Source organism: Schistocerca piceifrons, chromosome X, assembly GCF_021461385.2.
Source record: "Schistocerca piceifrons isolate TAMUIC-IGC-003096 chromosome X, iqSchPice1.1, whole genome shotgun sequence".
Lineage (NCBI taxonomy): Eukaryota > Metazoa > Arthropoda > Insecta > Orthoptera > Acrididae > Schistocerca > Schistocerca piceifrons.
In genome coordinates this window covers 448,880,310-448,903,274 of record NC_060149.1, presented here as the reverse complement: position 1 = coordinate 448,903,274, position 22,965 = coordinate 448,880,310, and the positions used below count along the sequence as shown (strand labels likewise).

The following is a 22,965-nucleotide window of genomic DNA, read 5'->3' as shown; positions in this document are numbered from 1 at the left end:
ATGAACAACACTAATGCACTCTAGTGACCATTCTATCTGTCATAGAGAATTGCAACTATAATCATTTACAAACTAGCCAATTGTGTTTATGTGTATGAAATTAAATTGACATCCAAGTGTGTCTTCTGGGCCCTTCACTTTTTTGTCAGGAAGTGTATTTAAACTCATTCATGGAAGTATGGAAGAGCTAATCAAGGAAACCTGCCTCAGTGGCATTTTGTGTGACTTTTACACAGTATTTGTGGCTTAGAACATCCAGTTTTAGGCAAGAGTAACAATTTTATGATAAATGCTGTGATCTAGAGCAGATAATGAAAACCCATCTGGATACATTTAGGTTCTTTATGTAATACACTATACAATCAAAAGTATTCAGACACCCCTATGAAATGCAGAATGTCATGAGAAGTAGATTCACCACTATAAAAGGAGGTGGGATTATTGTGTTGGCAGTAGAGAAGCAGTACCGGTAAAATGGGTCCAGTAGAAGAGCCCAGTTACTTGAAATATGAACCAGTGATTGGATGAATGACTGCTCATAGGGGGTTGAAAAGAAAGGGGTACAATGGTTGAGCAGCTCCTCATAAGCCACACATTTCTGTAGTCAGTGCTAAGTGGCACTTAATTTGGTGCAAAGAGTGATGTACTGGACAGTGGATGACTGGATATGAGTAATTTGGAGTTATGAATCATGTTATAATCCATGAAAACTCAATGGATGGGTTGGGTTTGGTGAATACCTGTAAAAAGTTACCTGCCTCATGTGTAGTGCCAACAGTGAAGTAAAGAGGAGGTGGTGTTATGGTATGGAGATGTTGTTCCTAGTTAAGATGTGGTTCCCTTATTGTGTTTAATAAAAGACTAAATGTGGAAAAATATCAACACTTCTCACATCATTGTGTGCTGCCTACACTAGAGGAACAGAGATCATGATTGTTTGTATCAACATGACAAATTGCCCTCGTAGCACCCGTGAGGCAATGGTTTGTGGACAGTACCATTCCTGAAGTGAACTGCCCTACTCAAAGCCCTGACCTGAATCCAATGAGCTTTGGGATGAGTAAGAATGTTGACTTTACTCCAGACCCCCAGTATCCAACATCATTACCTCCTGTGGTTCCAGCTCTTGAAGAAGAATGGATTGTCATTCCTCCACACACATTTAGAAACCTCACTTAAAATGTACTCAGCAGAGTGCAAGCTGCCGTAAAGTCAAGGGGTGGACACAGCCCATATTAATGTCCACTAATATGTGTCCAGATACTTTTGGTCAGATGGTGCAGATATGCACATAAAACAAAGATTGGATCCTTATATCCAGCAAAACATGTAGTAAGTAATTCAGTATTAGTATCTCCAGGTGGAAATTATATTTCAGGCATTTCCAGTTCCTACTCAAATGTAAAATCAGTCATTAATAACACTTGCAATGTCAATAAGGATTTACAGTCTATCGAACATGGCTACTTTGTGCAAGCCTAGGCAATTTGCTGAATTGATAACCTGTAGATGTGCACTGTAGATAGAGCTAAAATCCATCACTGTGAAGTGGCAGAGGTGAAGTTTCACAGAATACACTGTGACTGCAGTGGTGGATTCTAGTGGCAACTGGCTGGTCTGCAGTGAGAGGCTTCCCAGTGTGAACTGTCTTAGCTCTTTTCTGAAGTCATTTATATTCTTCTTCCATATTTCATTTCACAACTGATTAGCATTGCTGACAATAATGATATACCTTTACTGCTGCAAGTGGTCAAGCCTCAGAAGTCATATTATTGCTGTTGATGATGTGTTATTTTAGGCTTTCATGGCATTTGATGATTTTGTCTGGGATTGAGTTAGAAAAACCTGTAGAAATCCATATACATGGTGAGCTTAAAAATAAAGATAGTGGTTTCCAGCTAAGCAAGGCTTGGGGCCTAGCCTTGAGTTGGCTCAAAGTACAGTGACAGTCTGTGGGAAGATTGATTCATGACATACTCACTGAAGAGCTTATATCATACTATGTTGATATACCTCCTCTAAATCAGGGGGATCGAAACACTTGCGATGGTGGCACATGTGACTCGTGTTCTGGCAATGCACTTCCCCCTCCACCTAACCTACAGAGCTGCCCATAGGTACAAAAGGCCCGGGTTTGACAACAGGAGGGAGGGGTAATAAGGACTGCACCCAGCAGGAGGCCAGTCAGTCAGGACCACTGAAGATGGTAACAAGTCAGTTTGCTGAAATATCACACCATTCAGATGACACTGCCTCATTGAATACCTGACAATATTTCAAAAATGATATTGATATTCATAGCTGTCAGAGATTTAAAACTAGAAATGAAATTTCCTAGCATGGCTAAAATCCTAAACCCATAAGAGGAAACTGAAGATAAAACAGATACTTCAGGATTTGTCACATAGTATTTCCTAAGGTAAAGAAACTGATCTGCTTCTGTTCATAATTTGTGTAAATTGTTTGCCAGTGACATCGTATAATCCATCAAAACTGTAATATTTGCTAATGGGACACATATTAATCAAGAAGTTGAAGTTAACTGTAACAGATGTAACAAAGGTGATATCTGATTGGCATTATAACTGGTCCATAGAAACAAGTTAAGTTTCTCATCTTTCAAAATTCATTCAACAAACAATTAACAGTATCCTACTGGTGCCAGTAATTACAAGTATAGTATATTAACAGCCACACATTACATGAAATGCCATGTGTAAAAGTCATTGGTATCCAGATGGATGAAAACTGAAAATGGAGTAAATACTTTGATGAGCTGATAAAAATATAGTTTGACTTGGTCTGTGATTTGATGTAACTTGCATTTTGTTAATACAAAGGCAAAACTGCTGTCAGTTGTATATAAAACCATTGCTTGGTATATTATGAGATACTTTACTGGGAAGTATTTATTATTCCACATAAAAGAGCTATAAAGTTTTATAAAAACCACAACAAAACATCTTGCAGCAGCTTCAAAGAGGACTTAGGGGGAACAAGCTTTGTTAACTCACATCTATTATTTTTCTCTTAATTGTTAATTTTGGCTAATAATGAATAAATTTTAGTACACTTCCTCAAAGCAAGAGGTAAATATAATTAGCACATGAGCTTTGTTTCCTGGATTACAGGTAAGAATGAAGTTCTGTATTCTACACTAAAAAGGCTTTAAAATTTGTGAACATATCTAGGTCAGAGAATGGACATCCCTCATAAATTAAAAATAAAATAAAACCATAGGCCTTACTTTATCTTTCATTCACTCTATAAATTACCTCATTTTTGGAACTGCAAATTCCTGTTAATACTGTGTAGTAGAATGTGGATAGTGAGGTAAGGATACTTTCCACAGAAGACAGACAGTTTTTTTTTCATCAATGAGTATCAAAATACATAAATGTGTGAGATGTAGAAAGTGGCATATAAATAGCAGCCCCATAGTATTAATGGAGAAGATGTTGCTACACACCCAGAGGGAAATAAGGTTAGGTATTAACATCTTGTCAAAAATGAGGTCATTAAATATGGTCACATAAATCCACCGAAACTTCAAATGAGCAAAAACTGTTGCCTGATAACACAAATAAACCAACATTAACTTCTGTCATTTACTTGTGTGCGACACAGATATTGTTTTGAATAGTAACCTCTCTCTGCTACTGCATCTCTTTGTAAAGAAACTCATTCCACCTTCCCAATTATTGCTGTTCCTGTGAGACATAAAAACCATTACGTGACCAATAAAAGCTTTTATAAAATATTGTAATGTTAAAACAAAAACAGCTGTTGATTCTATTAATTATTTCTTATGGTGAAATATCTGTTATAACCTAATTTTTTACATGTATTAAGTGTTTCCAACTCTATCCACATTATAAAACATTTTTCTTGTACGCCATAATGTCACCACTGCATAGCTCTTTTCTGTTTTTTACAGGAGATGATGAGATAAATGTGTGGATGTTTGCTGTCATTGGGATAGGATGTCTCTTTGTAATTTTTGTAGCAGTTTCTGTATATGTCATGTGGTAAGTATAATTAACATTTTTGCATCATTGTTTATTGATGGCAATCTATGACTAAACTTGCATGCTAGTTTGGCATTGTACAAGTACACACTCTATGAAATTTATAGATAACATTGTTTTTTCATTATGTATGCCTTTCAACACTAGGCAGTCAACCCATTTCCTCTGGTACCTAAGATTTTCAGTACAATTTCCCTTCAGGCATCATTATTTTGTATTAGAAAGATACCGATTTGGTATGAAGTCCAGTGTAGACCTACATATCTTTATTTTCCCTTAACATCCATTACTTACAATTCATTGTAGAATAATATTTTGTAAAATACAAGCAAGCATTAACTTCCCAAATTTGTGACTGATACATGGTACACAGAACATTCCACTCGTCAATGTGGTTTTCAGTATGATTTTTCACAGTGAAAAGAATTATTGGAGTATATTATCAGGGACCCAAAAGTAACTAGAATCTCTTACCTATAAGTGGAAACATATACTCTTTTTAAACAGTTGACCACTTACTGTTTGTTGGGAAGTGTAAGGGGTAGGTTAGAATGGTTGTTATTCACTCAATAGTGTACAAATGCAGTATTAGTGCTCCTTCAAAGTGTTGGAGTGGTGAACTGAGGGCTTCAAGAGTGAACATGCTCAGGATATGATCAGCTATTTCAGACTACTGCACTGTCTGTCATATCTCATCACTAGAATTGCTATCCTAAAGTAAACAAAATAACATGCACCATACTTAATTACAGATAAAATTAAGACCTTAAACATAAGCATAAAAATGAATATGGGTGCCTTACACAGTTCTTACAAAAAATTTGGCTACAAGGAAAGATGGTCCTTTTTGCCACCACAGATGTATTATCTTCAGATATTATTGGTTTAAGGAAAATGACATAAACATGCAAACATAAATATTAGCCCCACTGTAAGGTAAGACCAATGTTTATATGTTGACCAGTAGCCTGCAGTGTGTTCAATTGTTTCTAGCTAAATATGGATACTGAGACTAGGCTATGCTTGAAACTGAACTGTCATAAACACTATTACAAATACTTGTGCTGGCACATTTACCAGCACAACTATTATTTGGGCACACAATTTTCTTAATTTTCATTTTACAAATACTCTTATTCCCAGTCTCTGAAAGAATAATTTGAATAATGACACACACTGACTGTTTCACCAATAATCCATAAAAGAAAGAAACAGTCATATCGTGAACACACCAAACATATCTATGTTACAACAGAGGTTCATATCTGAGTGGTAGCTGCAGTGGTGTATACAAAATCATATTCAAAAAATAAGTAAGAGCCCTGTAAGGAAGGTTCTGAATACACAAGGATACTGCACACAACAACAACAAAATCACTGAAAAGATAAAACTGCGAAGAGACACATCCATAAAAACATATTCTTTCTCCTTTTATTGTCATACACTCAAACACACTAATTTCCCACACCTTGCATGTGGGAGGATGATGGTTCACACCCATGTCTGGCCTGCCTAATTTAGGTTTTCTGTGATTTCTCTAAATCACTTCAGACAAATGCCAAGATGGTTCCTTTGAAAGGCTGTGGCTGACTTCCTTCTCCATCCTTCTCTAATCCGATGGGACTGATGACCTCACTGTTTGGTCCCCTCTCCCAGATCAACTAACCAACCAATCCAAGTTACCATTGCAGTTATGATAAGATGCGCCACTTACAGATGTCTCCAGGACTGTGATTAACCTTGATCAGTATGAATTATTGAGAAACATATGACTGCAGACTACTGGAGTTAAATGTCCCGACCTCCTGGTCAGTGCCCAGAATACATTACTGTATTTGTTTGGTGCTGCAGTGCTCTTGACTTTGAGTAGTCCTTCAAGCATGTGGAATAGATTTAACAGTTATTTCCCCTTCTGTGTCTGAGGGAAGGCATACTATCAACAGGATCTGTTCTATTACACTGTATTCTTTTATCAGTCATTTCCAATGGATAATTTTGCCCCCATTTTTCCCCACTCCTGAGTGACATCTTCTGAACAGTTTTAATACAGAGCATGCTGTCATTCCCTGTGAAGGCATACTTTCATCTTATCCATTATCACCAATGAAGAAGGTAATAAAATATTATTCTCCACAATGAATTTATTCAGAAAGACCAACTGGCATGCTCATTCCCTTATGTCTTGATCGGCCTCACTCATGTTTTCATGCCTATACATGCTTCTTTCCCCTCCCCCTATCCTCTTCAGGTATCTTATGTTCCACATGGACTATTTCTTGTGCTAAACAATCATTATTCAACTTTGCAGTATTGTCACCACAAACCTGGCTGTCCTCAGTGTCCCCCACTGATGCATCTATCCTCTGTATCTGGGTTTCATCTAAGCTTCAGCTGTATCTGAATGCATGTTCCCCATTCTAAACTAGCAACATCAAGAATGATAGCAAATAATGAAATTTTACTTTTTGTCAAAAATAATCTTTATCATGGTAGGTCAGGGCAGCACAGAAAAATATGATCTGTTATTATCTTTTTGAAAGAGAACATTAAAAATACCTAGAAGTTAGTGCAGGGTCACTGGCTTTGACACATCTGAAATGTAATTTCTGCTGTCCAAATTAGTGGTTATGCGAACCAGAGGTTATCATAGCTGCCCAATAGCTGCCCTCCCCCCCCCCCCCCCCCCCACCCCCACCCCAATAGTATAATGCTAGGTGCTGGGATCACCAGATGATGAAAGCAGACGTGCAACATTCATTATCCATGGAACCTTCACATGCAGCAATGCCCATACATGGAATCATTACTCATGTGCAAAAACTGCATGACACCATGCCTTTGTCAAGCACTGCTGGTTGGTGTAGTACAGTCAGTGCTGCTGCGTTGAGGGGAGCCACAACAAAAGCCACAGTGCTGATAGTCCACAGTGCTCCAGATGCTATCACACTGTCAATTTGTATACCTTTTTTGGTGCAAACAATCCTCTTCCCTGCCTTAAAACAGATGATGTAAATGTAAAATCCTGCATAACTAAGTGAACAATATGTCTGTCCTACTGGGTATCAGTTGTGTGGGACCATTGCAATCCCATGTGGCAATAAGTATTTCCCTATTGAACCCACTGATTCCATATGCACATATCAGTCACAGGATCCTGACCCCCACATACTGTTAGTAAAAGGGTCAATGGCCCTTCAGACCATGATGCACAAATTTTAACATTAAAAGGTTTTTGTACTCAAACCAATGTTGTATTTAATTACAAACCATGTAGGAAAGTTAATCCAACAGCAATATAGAGTTTTTCAAAACTTGTCAAGGAACAAGAGTGGCAAGATGTTTATAGTGCCAATAATCTAGATGATAAATATAATGCTTTCCATAACACATTTCTCATGCTCTTTGAGAGTTGCTTTTCATTAGAACGTTCTAAATGGGGTACTAGCAGTAATGGACAGCCCGGTTGGCTGACTAGTGGGATAAGGATATCATGTAGAACAAAGCGGCAATTATATCAAAATGTTAGTAGTCACAATCAAGCTACGGTGGCCCATTACAAACAGTATTGTAAGGTGCTTAAAAATGTTATTAGCAAGGCGAAAAGTATGTGGTATGCAAATAGAATAGCTAATTCACAGGATAAAATTAAAGCCATATGGTCAGTTGTGAAGGAAGTGTCTGTTCAGCAGCACAAGGTTGAAGATATAAACTCAGTTCCCAGTAATATTATTTCTGTTACGGATAAATCAGATATATGTACAGTATTTAACAACCATTTTCTGAGCATTGCTGGTGAATTAAATAAAAATTTAGTTTCTACAGGAAATCGTATAAATTTCTTAGCAAATGCCTTTCCGAGATTGACATCTGAAATACCCCTCTGTGATACAGACAAGAGGGAGATTGAGTCAATAATTAAATCACTGAAGACTAAGGACTCTCATGGTTATGATGGAGTGTCTAGTAGAATATTGAAGTACTGTGCTGCACATGTTAGCCCTGTATTTAGCCATATTTGTAATTTTTCCTTTAGGAATGGTCAGTTTCCTAAGCGATTAAAGTACTCAGTAGTAAAGCCGCTTTATGAAAAGGGAGAAAGGGATAATGTAGATAATTTTAGACCTATTTCTATGCTATCAGTGTTTGCAAAAGTTATTGAAAAGGCTGTGTATGTAAGGTTAATTGATCATTTTATATCACACGATTTGCTATCAAATGTACAGTTCGGCTTTAGAAGTCGTTTGACAACTGAAAATGCTATATTCTCTTTTCTCTGTGAGGTACTGGATGGGCTAAACAAAAAGTTTCAAAGGCTTGGCGTATTTTTTGATTTAACAAAGGCATTTGACTGTGTTGATCTCACAATATTGCTCCAGAAGTTGGATCATTACGGAATAAGGGGAGTAGCTCACAATTGGTTCACCTCTTACTTTAGCAACAGGCAGCAAAAGGTCATTATTCACAATGTTGATAACAGCTGTGGTGTGGGATCTGAGTGAGGTACTGTCAAGTGGGGGGGGGGGGGGGGGCAGGGATCAGTGTTGGGGCTGCTACTGTTCCTTATTTATATAAATGATATGCCCTCTAGTATTATGGGTAACTCTAAAATATTTCTGTTTGCTGATGACACTAGCTTGGTAGTAAATGATGTTGTGTGCAACATTGACTCGGTTTCAAGTAGTGCAGTACATAACCTCACTTCATGGCTTGTAGAAAATAAAGTAACATTAAATCACAGTAAGACTCAGTTTTTACAATTTCTAACACACAATTCAACAAAACCTGACGTTTTAATCTCACAGAATGGGCATATGATTAGTGTAAACTGAACAGTTCAAATTCCTAGGTGTTCAGATAGTAAGCTGTCGTGGAAAGCCCACGTTCAGGATCTTGTTCAAAGACTTAATACTGCCATTTTCACGATTCGAACAGTATCGAATGTGAGTGATACTTCAACATGTAAATTAGTCTACTTTGCATATTTTCATTCACTTATGTCATATGGTATTATGTTTTGGGGTAACTGTTCCCATTCTAGAAGGATATTTTTGGCTCAGAAATGGGCGGTTCAGGCAATAAGTGGTGTGAGTTCATGAACCTTTTGTCAACCTCTGTTCACGAGTCTGGGTATTTTTACATTGGTCTCTCAATATGTATATTCCTTATTGTCATTTCTTGTTACCAATATTAGTTTATTTCCAACAATAAGCAGCTTTCACTCGGTTAATACTCGGCAGAAATCAAACCTCCATTTGGATCAGACTTCCTTAACTCTAGTGCAAAAAGGTGTGCAGTATACTGCTGCATCCATTTTCAATAAGCTGCCACTCGAATTCAAAAATCTTAGCAGTAATCCACGCACTTTCAAATCGAAACTGAAGAGTTTCCTCATGGGTCACTCCTTCTACTCTGTCAAGGAGTTCCTTGAAAAATTAAGCTGATTCTCATTGTAATGCTGATAGTGTTTGCTTAAACTTATGGACTGATTTTCTTTCAGGTTCATGAACATTTATTTTTATCTGTTATTACTTTTAGGTTGTAAGTTCATGTACTGACACATTCCATGACCTTGGAGATTTTCTCCTCAATTTGGTCCTACAGAACTTGACATGTAAATAAATAAATAAATGAACAAGCAGCAATATCATGGAACAATAAATTATAATCTTGATAGGCCACACTCCTGTCACCATTGCATTCCCCAACTCATGTTGGTATGCATGTCCTTCTCCTTCTTACATGAGGCATAACACAATTTTCTCACAGATGGGTAACATTCAAATCCAGTTTCTGAATGAGAAACTCATCACATACTCTTTCTTTTGTGGCGGTGTTCGTAGCGACAAATACTTGGCTGTAGAAATGGCTTACGAAGTCACCGCCACACTTTTAATAGCGGGCCGACCGGTCCGCTGGAACAGTAAACAGAAAGATGAAACCCCAAACACTCGGATTAAATAAGTCGGTACTTATCTTTATTCATGAAGATACAGAAACACAGTAGTGAACTCGGTGTCTACAAAAATCTGTCTAGTTCGAGTCGGAGCGGCTAGGTCAGCGTCGGCTGACGACAAACAACAACTCTGCTGCGATGAATACACAACTGACTAGCAAGTACACAAATCGGTGGCGAGTATACAACTGAGCGGCGAATACAGAACTGTCCTAGCGCTCGCGACTCCAGCGCTTAAGAAGCCAGAAGCCAGCGGTGGCGCGCGCAGACTTGCGGCGATTTCCTGTATCGCTGGCGCTGCTTATGCGGACGGCGTCCGGACTTTGATGCTGCCAACCTTTTGGCAGCGGGCTCGGTTGGCATTACTGGCTAGGACATAACACTCCTCCCCCCCAAATCGCCGCACCGTCGTTGAATAATGACGTGGCGAGCGTCGACGGCGGGGGAGGGGTCTGGCCGCAGGCGTAGCAGAAGAGACCGGGGCGGAGACTGTTGTCGGTGGCAGTCCCCGGTCCGCACCCCAGCATTGGCTGCGCGGGGCCACGGGAAACACCGCCTGAAAACCGAGGTCAGGGTGCACGCCTGTGACCACGGGCGCAGCTTCTGGTACTGGACGCGACGGGGTGTCGGGACCCACGAAGAGAGGCAGCGTCTCCTGACGCTGCGTCGACGGCTGCTGAGTGGGCGCCGGACAAGGCGCTGCGGTGTCAGACTCCTTGGGGGTGCCCAAGGAAAGCGGCTGCAGGACAGGCTGCACAGCCACCGCTTGGGAAGGCGGCCCGGCTGAGGGGTCGATGTCCATCTGCTCCGAAGGCGGTGGCGACTGAAGAGGGACCGCAGGCGCCGGAGCGACCACCTGGGGCGCTCCCGAATGAAGCTGCGCAGGAGGCATCAACTGGACGGGCTGTCGGCGTGGTAGCGGCGACGGCTGCTGCTGCTGCTGCTGCCCTGGGGGCGGCAGCGAAGTCGGAAGGCGCGGCTGGAACCCGCCGCGGACCAAATCTGTGGACAAAGAACGAGCGGCAGAATCCGGGCGGCCAGCGCGGCGCAACTGGTTCTGATGCCTCCTGTGCACCCCAGTAGCACCTTGAACAGTATAAAAACCGCGACCCTGGACACTTATCACGGTGCCTCGTTCCCAACGACGGCGACCGTGATAAACTCTGAAAAAACGGCGTCGTTGCGCTGAAAACGCGTGCGATGCTCAGAAGCGGCGGGTCGATCCGGGGGGTGCAACAACCGTAGTAGGGTGCGATGACGACGGCCGTGGAGAAGCTCCGCAGGCGAAGGGCCGTCGCGTGGCATGGTCCGGTACGACGACAGGAACGTGATGAGGGCCTGCTGACGAGAGTGCGTAGCACGAAGGCGGTCCATATGATCCTTGAATGTGCGTACAAAACGTTCCGCTGCACCATTCGATTGAGGGTGGAACGGCGGAGTAAGAACATGGCGAATGCCATTGGCAGAACAAAAACTTTCAAATTCAGCAGAGGTAAATTGTGGACCATTGTCAGACACTAAAACTTCTGGAAGACCCTCAATACAAAAAATTGAAGTCAACGCCTGTATAGTTTGTGCAGACGTCGTAGACTGCATGGGCACAACAAACAGAAAATTACTAAATGCATCTATCACGATGAGCCAACGAGAATTCCAATATGGACCAGCGAAATCAATATGTACTCGCTGCCAGGGACCGGCAGGGCGTGCCCACTCAAAATAGCGTTGAGGCGGAGCAGCTTGGTGTTCGGCACACGTCGAACAATCTGTAGACATCTGCGTAATCTGCTTATCAATGCCGATCCATGTACAATGACGGCGGGCAAGCTGCTTGGTGCGGACCACTCCCCAATGACCTTGATGCAACAAGTCGAGGACCTTGGATTGGAGCACTTGGGGAACCACTACACGAAGCTGGTCATTCTCGGTGCGTAACAGCAAAACTCCGTGCGAAACAGACAACAGATGACGTTGCGGATAATAGCGACGAACCACAGGATCCGATATGTCCTTTGCCTTGGACGGCCAACCACGTTGAACAAAACGTAATAGTAAACTCAGATGAGGATCCGTAGCTGTCTCATGTGCCACCTGACGATAATCAATCGGAAAATCCCGGAGGGATTGATGCTCATCGGCGTCAATCTGATGGCAAGAGTCTTCAGAGGAATCGAAGACATCATCCACAGCAATCGGCAATCTAGAAAGCGCGTCAGCGTTTGCATGCTGAGCTGTAGGGCGATACAGTATCTCATACTGATATTGTGATAACAAAAGAGCCCAACGTTGTAGTCTCTGAGCTGTCCGCTGAGGAACTGGTTTAGACGGATGAAACAGTGACGTCAGGGGCTTGTGATCTGTTACTAAATAGAATGGTCTACCATAGAGGTAGTGATGGAATTTTGTGACACCGAACACAATAGCCAACGCTTCCTTGTCCAACTGGCTATAATTACACTGAGCTTTGTTTAGCAATTTAGATGCGGACGCAATAGGACGTTCGGTGTTACCGACTCGGTGAGACAACACAGCACCGAGGCCGAAAGAAGAGGCATCACAAGCTAACACCAGAGGCTTGTTAGGGTCGTAATGGACCAGACAACGATCATTCAATAAAGCCTCTTTAAGCTGCTGAAAGGCTGATTGGCAATCAGCTGACCACACAAACGGAACATTCTTACGGCGGAGACGATGCAACGGTGCAGCAATCTGTGATGCATTAGGTATAAACCGAATATAATACGTCAATGTGCCAAGAACTGCTTGCAATTCATGCAGATTGCGAGGGGCGGGCAAATCACGAATAGCTGCTAAATGTGACTGGGAGGGATGAATGCCTTGAGCATTAATAACATGTCCCAGATACTCCATCTCCGTAAGGAAAAATGAACATTTATCGATGTTGCAACGTAGGCCTGCCTGAGACAACACTTTAAACAAACACTCCAAATTACGGAAATGTTCAGCAGGCGTCCGACCGGACACAACAATATCGTCTAAATAGTTGCAACACGATGGCACATTAGCCAGAAGTTGTGACAAAAAACGCTGAAAAACAGCTGGAGCTGACGCACAACCAAAAGGCAAACGCAGAAAACGGAACAACCCCAATGACGTGTTTATGACAAAATACTGTTGTGATTGCTCGGCGAGGGGCAATTGCAAATATGCTTCACGGAGATCAATTTTGGAAAGAAACGAGCTTCCCCTAACTTATCCATCAGCTCGTCTGGTCTAGGCAAAGGAAAAGAATCAATGACAGTCTGAGGATTAACTGTCGACTTAAAATCAGCACACAAACGTAACTTGCCAGACGGTTTCTTTATAATATCTAAGGGAGAAGCCCACTGGCTCGCTGAAACGGGTTGAACAACACCGTTGTTTTGCCAACGACGAAGTTCATCTTCTACAGGTGCCCGGAGGGCGTGAGGCACTGGACGAGCACGACAAAATCGAGGCCGAGCATTATCTTTTAACGTAATATGAGCGGCAAAGTTCGCAGCACAACCCAGTTCGTCTTTAAATATGTCACTGTATCGTTTACACAAATCGGTTATGCTGTCTTGAGGAACAACAACAGAATTAAGTTGCAACACATTGTCTTGGATAGACAGGCCAAACAAGTCAAAACAGTCTAATCCGGAAATGTTTACACTGTCTGTAGCGCGGAGCACTGTGAATGAAACTGTTTTTGTATTGCCACGGAATGTGGCTGGCACGCTACATACACCTAACACAGGAATTTGTTCGCCACTGTAAGTAGCCAAAGAATGTTTTGCCGCTGAAAGTTTAGGGCGGCCGATAGCCGCATACGTAGCACTATTTATGAGAGTCACAGACGCACCAGTGTCTAATTGAAAATTGAAGGTCTTATCCTGGATGCGTAGCTTCACAAATAGTTTATTACACTGTCTCTGGATCGGTGCAGTGGAGGCGGAAGACACAAAATCAGCGCGATTAGCGCGTGTTCGCTGCTTACGACAACTCGTGGGTTGGGCGGGTGGAACAACAACTCCCGCGTCACTTGCAGTCTGTACATCACTTTTCACAGCGTTTGAATTATGCTTGGGTCGCATAGCAGAGGGCTGGGTGGGTGGCTTATTGCGCACAAGTTTATTACCCACACGAACCGTGGAAGAGTCTTTAAACGCGACCTTCTGGGCGGGCTGGCTTTGAAGAACATGAATATTCATGGGCTGGGCAGCACTAGAATTGTTCTTGCGTTTACGCAAACAAACAGTCTGGATGTGTCCTTTCCTTTGACAAAAGTGACAAACCGCGTTTCTCAACGGGCAACGTTCACGAGGATGAGCAAGAACACACTTAGGGCAAGACTTAACTCTATCATTTTGCACACGCGGCTGACGAATGTGTTTAACATGACGCGGCCGGCTAGTGTTTACAGTCTGACTCTGCCGGTGGGGCCGCGGGCGTGACATAACTTGCTTTGCACAGGCAATTTGAGAAATACATGGCTGATCTAACTCACACTCAGCATAGTCAAAAGTATCTTGGGCTTCAATGATGTTCATCACAGTCTCTAATGACGGGTCAGGCAACTTTAAGATAGCAGCACGAATACGAGAATCTGCAATGTTTTGCGTAATAGCGTCTCGTAGCATGACATCACTGTAGGAAGCTCCACACACACAATTAAATCGGCACTGACGGGTGAGGCCCTGTAAATCTGTTAACCACTGTTTATGAGATTGATGTGGCAGTTTCTTTAATCTGAAGAACTTGAATCTGGCTGCTGCCACATGAACTCGCGACTCGAAATACTCAGCAAGCTTGTTAACAACAACGTCATAGTCTAAAGCTTCTGGCTGGGATTCCGGGAACAACTTACAAAGTAGTCGATAGATTTCCACGCCTGCAGTGGAAATTAAATAAAGCTGCCGCTCAGTACCTGTGATTTTGTAGACTGTCATGTGCGCCTGCAACTGCGCGAAATATTCTCGCCATTCTTCTCTGGATTCATCAAAAGCCCGGAACGGTGGTGCTGCCTGTGCTTGTTCCTTTTGTGTTGGAGGATTAGCCGCTTGTTTGGCGATTGCTTCCACCAGACTTTGTATTTGCTGACTCTGTAACAAGATCAACTGTTGTAATTCGGCAGACATAGTGAACACAAATTAAACCAGCCCCCAAAATTTTATCGCTAGAATTAGTAGAACCAGAAACAAGTTGAACCAGCCCTGCACATGAGTTCGGAAGTCCTCGTCGCCAGTTTTGTGGCAGTGTTCGTAGCGACAAACACTTGGCTGTGGAAATGACTTACGAAGTCACCGCCACACTTTTAATAGCGGGCCGACCGGTCCGCTGGAACAGTAAACAGAAAGATGAAACCCCAAACACTCGGATTAAATAAGTCGGTACTTATCTTTATTCATGAAGATACAGAAACACAGTAGTGAACTCGGTGTCTACAAAAATCTGTCTAGTTCGAGTCGGAGCGGCTAGGTCAGCGTCGGCTGACGACAAACAACAACTCTGCTGCGATGAACACACAACTGACTAGCAAGTACACAAATCGGTGGCGAGTATACAACTGAGCGGCGAATACAGAACTGTCCTAGCGCTCGCGACTCCAGCACTTAAGAAGCCAGAAGCCAGCGGTGGCGCGCGCAGACTTGCGGCGATTTCTTGTATCACTGGCGCTGCTTATGCGGACGGCGTCCGGACTTTGATGCTGCCAACCTTTTGGCAGCGGGCTCGGTTGGCATTACTGGCTAGGACATAACACTTTCCATATATACAGACTAGCTTAGCACACACTGTTTCACTTGTGTAGACTGTACGGCCTTTACAGATTTTTTTTTTCTTTAATCAAGCTTTTATGTCATTCACGAACTGCAACACCTACTAAACTTTTCACATTAATTAAGACCATAAAAGCATGGACTTTTCCAAATGTATTTCTGACAAAGTGATTCCAGTAGCTGGAGTCCAAAGTCTGTCCACCACGCCTTTTGGATTCTTGTGGAGATATTTCCATTGAAACCTTCATCCCCTAACATACATTTCTTTATATCTAACTGGGAAGTGAAACACCAATTTTCATATATTTAGTTTTAAAATATTTAGTATAAATAAATATTTTCTTAAAAATTTTCATCCTTTATTTCATCCCCTTAAGAGTTCAACTTCCAAAACAAGTGAAATACATTTTTTTCTTTAAATTTTTAACAGAGAAGCCAGGTACAAATTTTCATAGATTTAGCTCTGAAAGTACTTTCATAATGAAATAATTTCATATAACTTTCCATATTCCATTCCACACCCTTAGGGGATTGAATTTCCATAAACACTGAAACATGTAATTTTCTTTTCTTTATTTCTAACTGAGAAGTCAGATAACAGTTTTTATAGATATAGCTTTAAAATGTGTTAGCAGTTTCTTCAATAGTGATTGATTTTTAAAAAAGACTTTCACCAACTTTTTTACCCCCTTAGTGGTTGAATTTCCAAAAACACTGAAACTTGTAATTTTTTTTTTATTTCTGACTGACAAACCAAGTACCAATTTTGTACTTCTAGCTCCAAAATACATTAACAGCAATAAATTTTCAAAAAACATTTCATCCCCTATTTCACCCCCTTAGTAGTGGAATTTTGAACAATTGCTTCTTAAATGAATCCTATAATATTATATCCACACCATCTCCAAATTTCAAGTTCCTATCCTTAGCAGTTTGGGCTGACTGATGATGAGTCAGTGAATTAGTCTGACCATATTTCACCCCCTTAGGAACTGAAGTGCCAAAAACAGTGAAATACATGTTTTTTAATTTATAATTGAGGAGCCAAACATTAATTTTCAATGCTTTAACTTTAAAAATGCTTTCAGAATGAAATGTTTTCATAAAATGTTTCACCTCCTATTTCACACCATTACAGGTTGAATTTCCAAAAGCAGTGAAATGCGTATTTTTCAAAAATTTCTAACAGGCAAGTCAAATACAAATTTTCATAGATTTAGCTTCAAAAATGATTGCATAGTGAAATATTTCCATAGAAACCTTTATCCCTTGTTTTACCCCCTCAGGGGTTGAATTTACAAAAAAAGTAAAATACTTTTTTTATTTTTAACTGAGAAGCCAAATTCAAATATTCATCGAGTTAGCTTTACAAATGCTTTCATACCCTATTTCACACCCTTAGAGGTTGAATTTCCAAAAGCAGTGAGAAACATAATTTTTTATTTGTAACAGGGAAGTCAAACCAATTTTCATAGATGTACTTTAAAAAATACTTTAGCAGTTCTTTAATAATGATTTATTTTTAAAAAATCCATCACCCACTATTTTACATTCATATGGATTAAATTTCCAAAATTACTGAAACGAATTTTCATAGGTCTAGCTTCAAAATTACCTTTACAGTGATATATTTTCAAAAAACTTTTCATCCCCTATTTTTCACCCCCTTATGGTTAAAAGTTTGAAAAATCCCTTCTTAAATGATGCTTACAGTATAAGATCAACACCCTCTCCAAATTTCAAGTTTCTGTCCATAGCAGTTTTGGCTAGGCAATGATGAGCCACCGAGTGAGTCACTCAGTCGGAACATTGCCTTTTATATGTAGGGATTGTAGATGGCAGTACTCATACCTACTTTGTGTGATTGTCCTGAAATGCTAATAATTTGCATATCCAAGCATACAGTACAATTCATGCCAATTTCACAGTCATTGCATGCCACTTTTGTGTTGTTACAATTTTGATGGCAATGTACTTATGCTTCCCAGAAGCCTGCCTCCTTTGACATAATCTTCCAAAAATCACCTTTTCTTCCTCTCCAACTGATAAGCCTCATACTATATTCCATTTGTACTATTTTCTTGAGCAAATGATATTTATTCATGGAACCAAATTCTTTAGTTTCTAAACTTAATGTACATTACCATAACTCATCTACTATCAGTCTCAAGCCATCCATATGATCTTCATGATTTATTGCCACAGTACTTACTTTATATGTTTCAATTATTTCATTCAATGCTAACAATTCCACAAAGAACTTTCTCTGTTACTTCTGATAGTTAAATACAGTGATACCTACAAATTAGAAACACATTAGCATGGAAGCTACACTTTCCATACCTAAGCTCATATAAGTAACTGTAAATAAAATTTTCATTTCTTTGCATTTTTTGGCATGATCAATTCAAAACAGTCCCATAGACAGGGATTAAGTATAGGAGAGCAGATGCAGGAATGTTGCATAGCTGTTCCAGGCAACGTGTATCTATGCTATGTGGATGACTGTGACTGTGAGTAGTGCCTGTACAGTCTAGTGTTCTGTTTGTGTTAATGTGTATGAAGGGAAAAGAGAGGTGAAACCAGGTGCCAGCACATAGTCTTCTCCACTCTCATAGCACCAAGGGGATTGCTGAGCTTACTGTCCTCATCTTGTGACCAGTCATTAGGTTTATATGCATCATTTCCTTCTTCCTTTGCACATAGCAGAGACTTAGGAAGCAGTGTTAACACTGGTCATTGTCTCAGCACTGTGTACTGAATGTTTTACTTGGAAACACTGTGGGACTGCTCAGCTCATTAGCATTAAAACTGTCTATCTGTGTCCTAACAGTTACCAGTATGATATGTTATTTATATATATGCAGAATCCTGTATCTGCACCCACCTGGTGTTTATTCATTATTTTGAGACTTTGTTTAATTCTGTGTTGTGTGTTCAGTGTTTTCCAACATAGTAATACTTACACTATTGCAGCTGCACTATGGCAAGTACAAAATTTGGTAATCATTATCATTGTTGGGAGCCAAATTATCTGTGAAATCTATAAGTCAAATCAAAACCTAGACAAGGAGCCAAGTCTATTGTAAACACAATTAAAATCTTACCAAAGGCAACCCAAGCAACAATTCCATTTATAAAACAGTTGACACTATATTGAAGCAAGCAGTACTGGTTGTCATCATGTTCATAGAGTACTTAGCAAAGTGCTAACTGAATGCTAAGGGAAAGTGAAACTACTTTTAAATTATAGTTGATGGCAAACACATTTTAGTTACTGAATTCTTGTAAAGTGATTTATATAGTACAGAGTAAGTTCATTGAAAAAAAAAATCTTAATGTGTGAAAAATTTTAGCCATGGATAGCTTGTTCATGACTTGTGTTGACATACAGGAAAATAATTCATAACTGTTCTCACACTCTGCTACATCAGATCTGGGTAAAATCTCAAGCTTTTGACAGTTATCACCATTGTCCTCTTCAGGACTGTCATAGCTGCTGTACTGGCAGCCTTATATAGTCAATGGACAACATCTGATTGGTCAACATCTGTGCTGGTTATACCAGGAGTGTAAACAATTCAGCAAATTTCTCTGTTCCTTCTCAAAGTTGAGTGCTCACTCCCTCACACCACTAAGATTGTATTTGCTGTCAGAGTTGAAGTTGTTTTTGCACATTCTAATTTACACAGCCTCTTTAATAATGAAATCCCAGTAAATAGAAACATGGAACAAAACTTCTGCTTTTCTACACACTGTTTTAGGTATATTTATGAGGCTGTGCTCAGCAGCTGCTGATTTCCCAAGTTTCAGATTTTTAATGTGCGGACATTTGACCCCTATTGTGAAACAAAAAACACTGAAGATTCATCTTAACAACAGCAGTTGATGATTACTACCTACCAAGATTTATATATAAAAGGTTTGGACCCATGTGTTGTTTATGGAACAGCCACAACAGTCATTTGCTCATGGTGAATACAATTATGGTAACTGTCAAAAGCTTGATGTTTTATCAGATTTGATGTAGCAAGAAATCTGAGAATGTTTCATGCAACAATTTTGTTCTGAGAAACTTCATTTTCATACAGAAAAACTGATTACATTATGTTAAATTACAGTTTCATCAGGATAGTTGTCCTTGAAGGCAAAGAGCAATTAAAACTTTTAGTTTAAAACAGAATAGGTGTCAAATAAATTTGAATATATATCAAATATATTTTGTTTTGAAACACATTTTTTGTTATGAATTATTATGTGGGTTCACGATAGTGAAAACCTGTGTATATGGTTGTTCTGTAGTAACTTAACATCCGCAATTAAGAGCTTTTTCAAGTGACCTTCAGGTACTGTTCCTTTAAGAAACAGCAAACACAAATATACTCATTGTTTGGAAGGGAGGGGAGGGGCTGGGGGGGCAGAGGTTAGGTTAGAGTTTAAGGTACTGTCGGCAGCGAGGTCATTAGAGATGGAGCAGAAGCTCAGATTACAGACAGATGGGGAAGGAAATCAGCCATCCCTTTTCTGAAGAAACCATCCTGGCATTTGCCTGGAGTGATTTAGGGAAACCATTGAAAACCTAAATCTGGATGGCCAGAAGGGAGTTGAACCTTCATCCCCCAGAATGTCTAAGTTAGATTGTCAGTGAGAGAGCACCTTAAGTTCCTGCTGCTAGTAAGTTGAGTACACCATTTGTTTGTTACATATTCTTATGAGCCTCAAACATGGGTGACGTCAGTGATGGATAGGAACTGTGATTGCTGTGTACAGATGAGCTGAGTTGGTGACTTTTCACTCACAGCTCCAGGTAGTGTTGGCTTCCATCACACAGCTTGAGACTCTCAAGTTTCAAGGGCAAATGATGCCAAAGGGCATCACTGTGGGGGGCCGGACACGGGGTTGCAAGGGACGTCGAGCACGTCCCACGTGTCCCCTGATTGGTCTACTGCTGTGGCTGATCCAGGTACTGCCTGCACTGAAATTGACCCATAACCCATGGTGCAGTGGGAGACTTTACAAGGGGCAGATGGTAGGACCTCCCCGCTTCATTTGACGAACAGGATTCAGGCATTATCTGTGGCTGATGAAGTTTCTAAGCCAGATACAGTTGTCCACCTTGTTCCAGAGGAATCTTCTCAGCCTGCGAGGTCTGGACATTCACAGAGGGTGTTTGCTGATAATTGGGAGCTCCAAAGTTAGGCGCACAATGGGGCCCCTTAGGAACATGGTTTCCAAGGAGGGAAAGGAAGCTGTGTGCATTCCATGTGCATAGTGCAGGGAGTCATTCCAGATGTGGAAAGGGTGCTTCAGGATACCTGAAGAGTACAGGGTGCAGCCAATTGCAGGTGGTGGCTCATGTTGGTACCAACTTCGGGTGCCTAGCAGAAATGGTAAAGACTGCCAGTCTTGCTTGTGAGATTAAGCATTGTTGATAGAACCGACTGTGGTCGGTGCAGAGCTGTGTGGAGGGTCTGAATCAGAGGCTCAGGTGGTTTTCTGACCATGTAGGCTGCAGATTCCTGGACTTTCATCATCAGGTGGTGGGTTTCTGGGTTCTGCTTAATAGGTCAGGAGTCCACTGCACACAGGAAGTGGCTACATGGTTATCGGGGGCTGTGTGGAAGGGACTGTGGGGTTCTTTTGGTTAGAGGGTCTCTAAGGTAGTTGTAGAAATGCTCAGTACTGTAGCTGTAATTTGTCATTGCTGTGTTGGGAAAGAACCAGAGCTCCAAGCCCTAATAGAAAGTGCTGAAACTCAAATAGTTATAGGTATGGAAAGCTGGCTAAAGCAAGAAATAAGTTCAGCCAAAATTTTTTCAAGTGATGTAACAGTGTTCAGAAAGGATAGATTACATACAGTTGGTGGTAGAGTATTTATTGGTGTCAGAAGTAGTTTACCTTGTAGTGAAATTGAAGTAGATAGTTCCTGTGAAATAGTATGGGTAGAGGTTATACGTGACGGTCGGACTAAGCTATTAATTGGATCATTTTACCGACCCCCAGCTCAGAAGATATAGTTGCTGAACAGTTAAAAAAAAAATGAATCTCATTTCAAATAGGTACCTCACTCATACAATTATAGTCAGTGGTGACTTCAATCTACCCTCAATATCATGGAAAAATTATATGTTTAAAGCCGGCGATAGGCATAAAATGTCATCCAAAATTGTACTGAATACTTTTTCAGAAAATTATTTTGAACAATTAGTTTATTAGCCCACTTAAAGCGTAAATGATTGCAAAATCATTCCTGACCTATTAGCAAGAAATAATCCTGGACAAATAGGTAGTATAATGATGAATACAGGGATTAGCAATGACAAGGCAGTTGTTGCTAGGCTGAATACCATAACACCTATAACCATCAAAATGAAATGCATAGTACACCTATTTAAAAAAGCTGATAAAAATGCTCTTAACACCTTTTTAAGAGACAGTCTCCACTCCCTCCTATCTGATCATGTAAGTGTAGAAAAGATGTGGAATGATTTCAAAGAGATAATATTGACAGCAATTGAGAGATATATACTACATAAATTAATAAGTGATGGTACTGATCCCTCATGGTACGCAAAATGGGTCAGATTGCCAAAAGGGTGCCAAATTCAAAAGAATGCAAATTCCCCATAATTGGCAAAGCTTTGCAGAAGTTCAAAAGATAGCTCATACTTCAGTGCAAGATGCTTTTAATAATTTCCAGAATGAAACTCTGTCTTGGAATCTGGCATAAAACCCAGAGACATTCTGGTCATACATGAAGCACGCCAGTGGCAAGACACAATCAATACCTCCACTGCATGATAAAAACGGAGAAGCCACTGATGACAGTGCCACTAAAGCAGACTTATTAAACATCGTTTTCCGAAACTCCTTCACCAAAGAAGACGAAGTAAATATTCCTGAATCCCAACTAAGAACAACTACCAAGATGAGAAGCATAGAAGTAGATATCCTTGGTGTATCAAAGCAGCTTAAATCAATTAATAAAGGCAAGGCCTACAATCCAGATTGTATACCAGTCAGGTTCCTTTCAGAGTATGCTTATACATTAGCTCCGTATTTAGCAATTATTTAGAACTGGTCACTCACAAAGAGATCTGTACCTAAAGACTGGAAAATTGCTCAACTCACACTAATAGCCAAAAAGGGTAATAGGAGTAATCCACCGAATTACAGGACCTTATCACTAACATCGATCTGCAGTAAGGTTTTGGAACATATACT

General features: G+C 40.6%; 1 protein-coding gene across 1 annotated transcript in view; it reads left to right on the top strand.

The window, feature by feature from the left end:
• The window catches only part of LOC124721953 (thrombospondin type-1 domain-containing protein 7A-like), a 1,225,854-nt gene that overhangs the window by 1,184,951 nt on the left and 17,938 nt on the right, over nt 1-22,965 (top strand). The window contains exon 29 of the mRNA XM_047247119.1: nt 3,938-4,028. Coding sequence (XP_047103075.1) covers nt 3,938-4,028 — 91 coding nt within the window. The remainder of the gene's footprint in view (nt 1-3,937; nt 4,029-22,965) is intronic.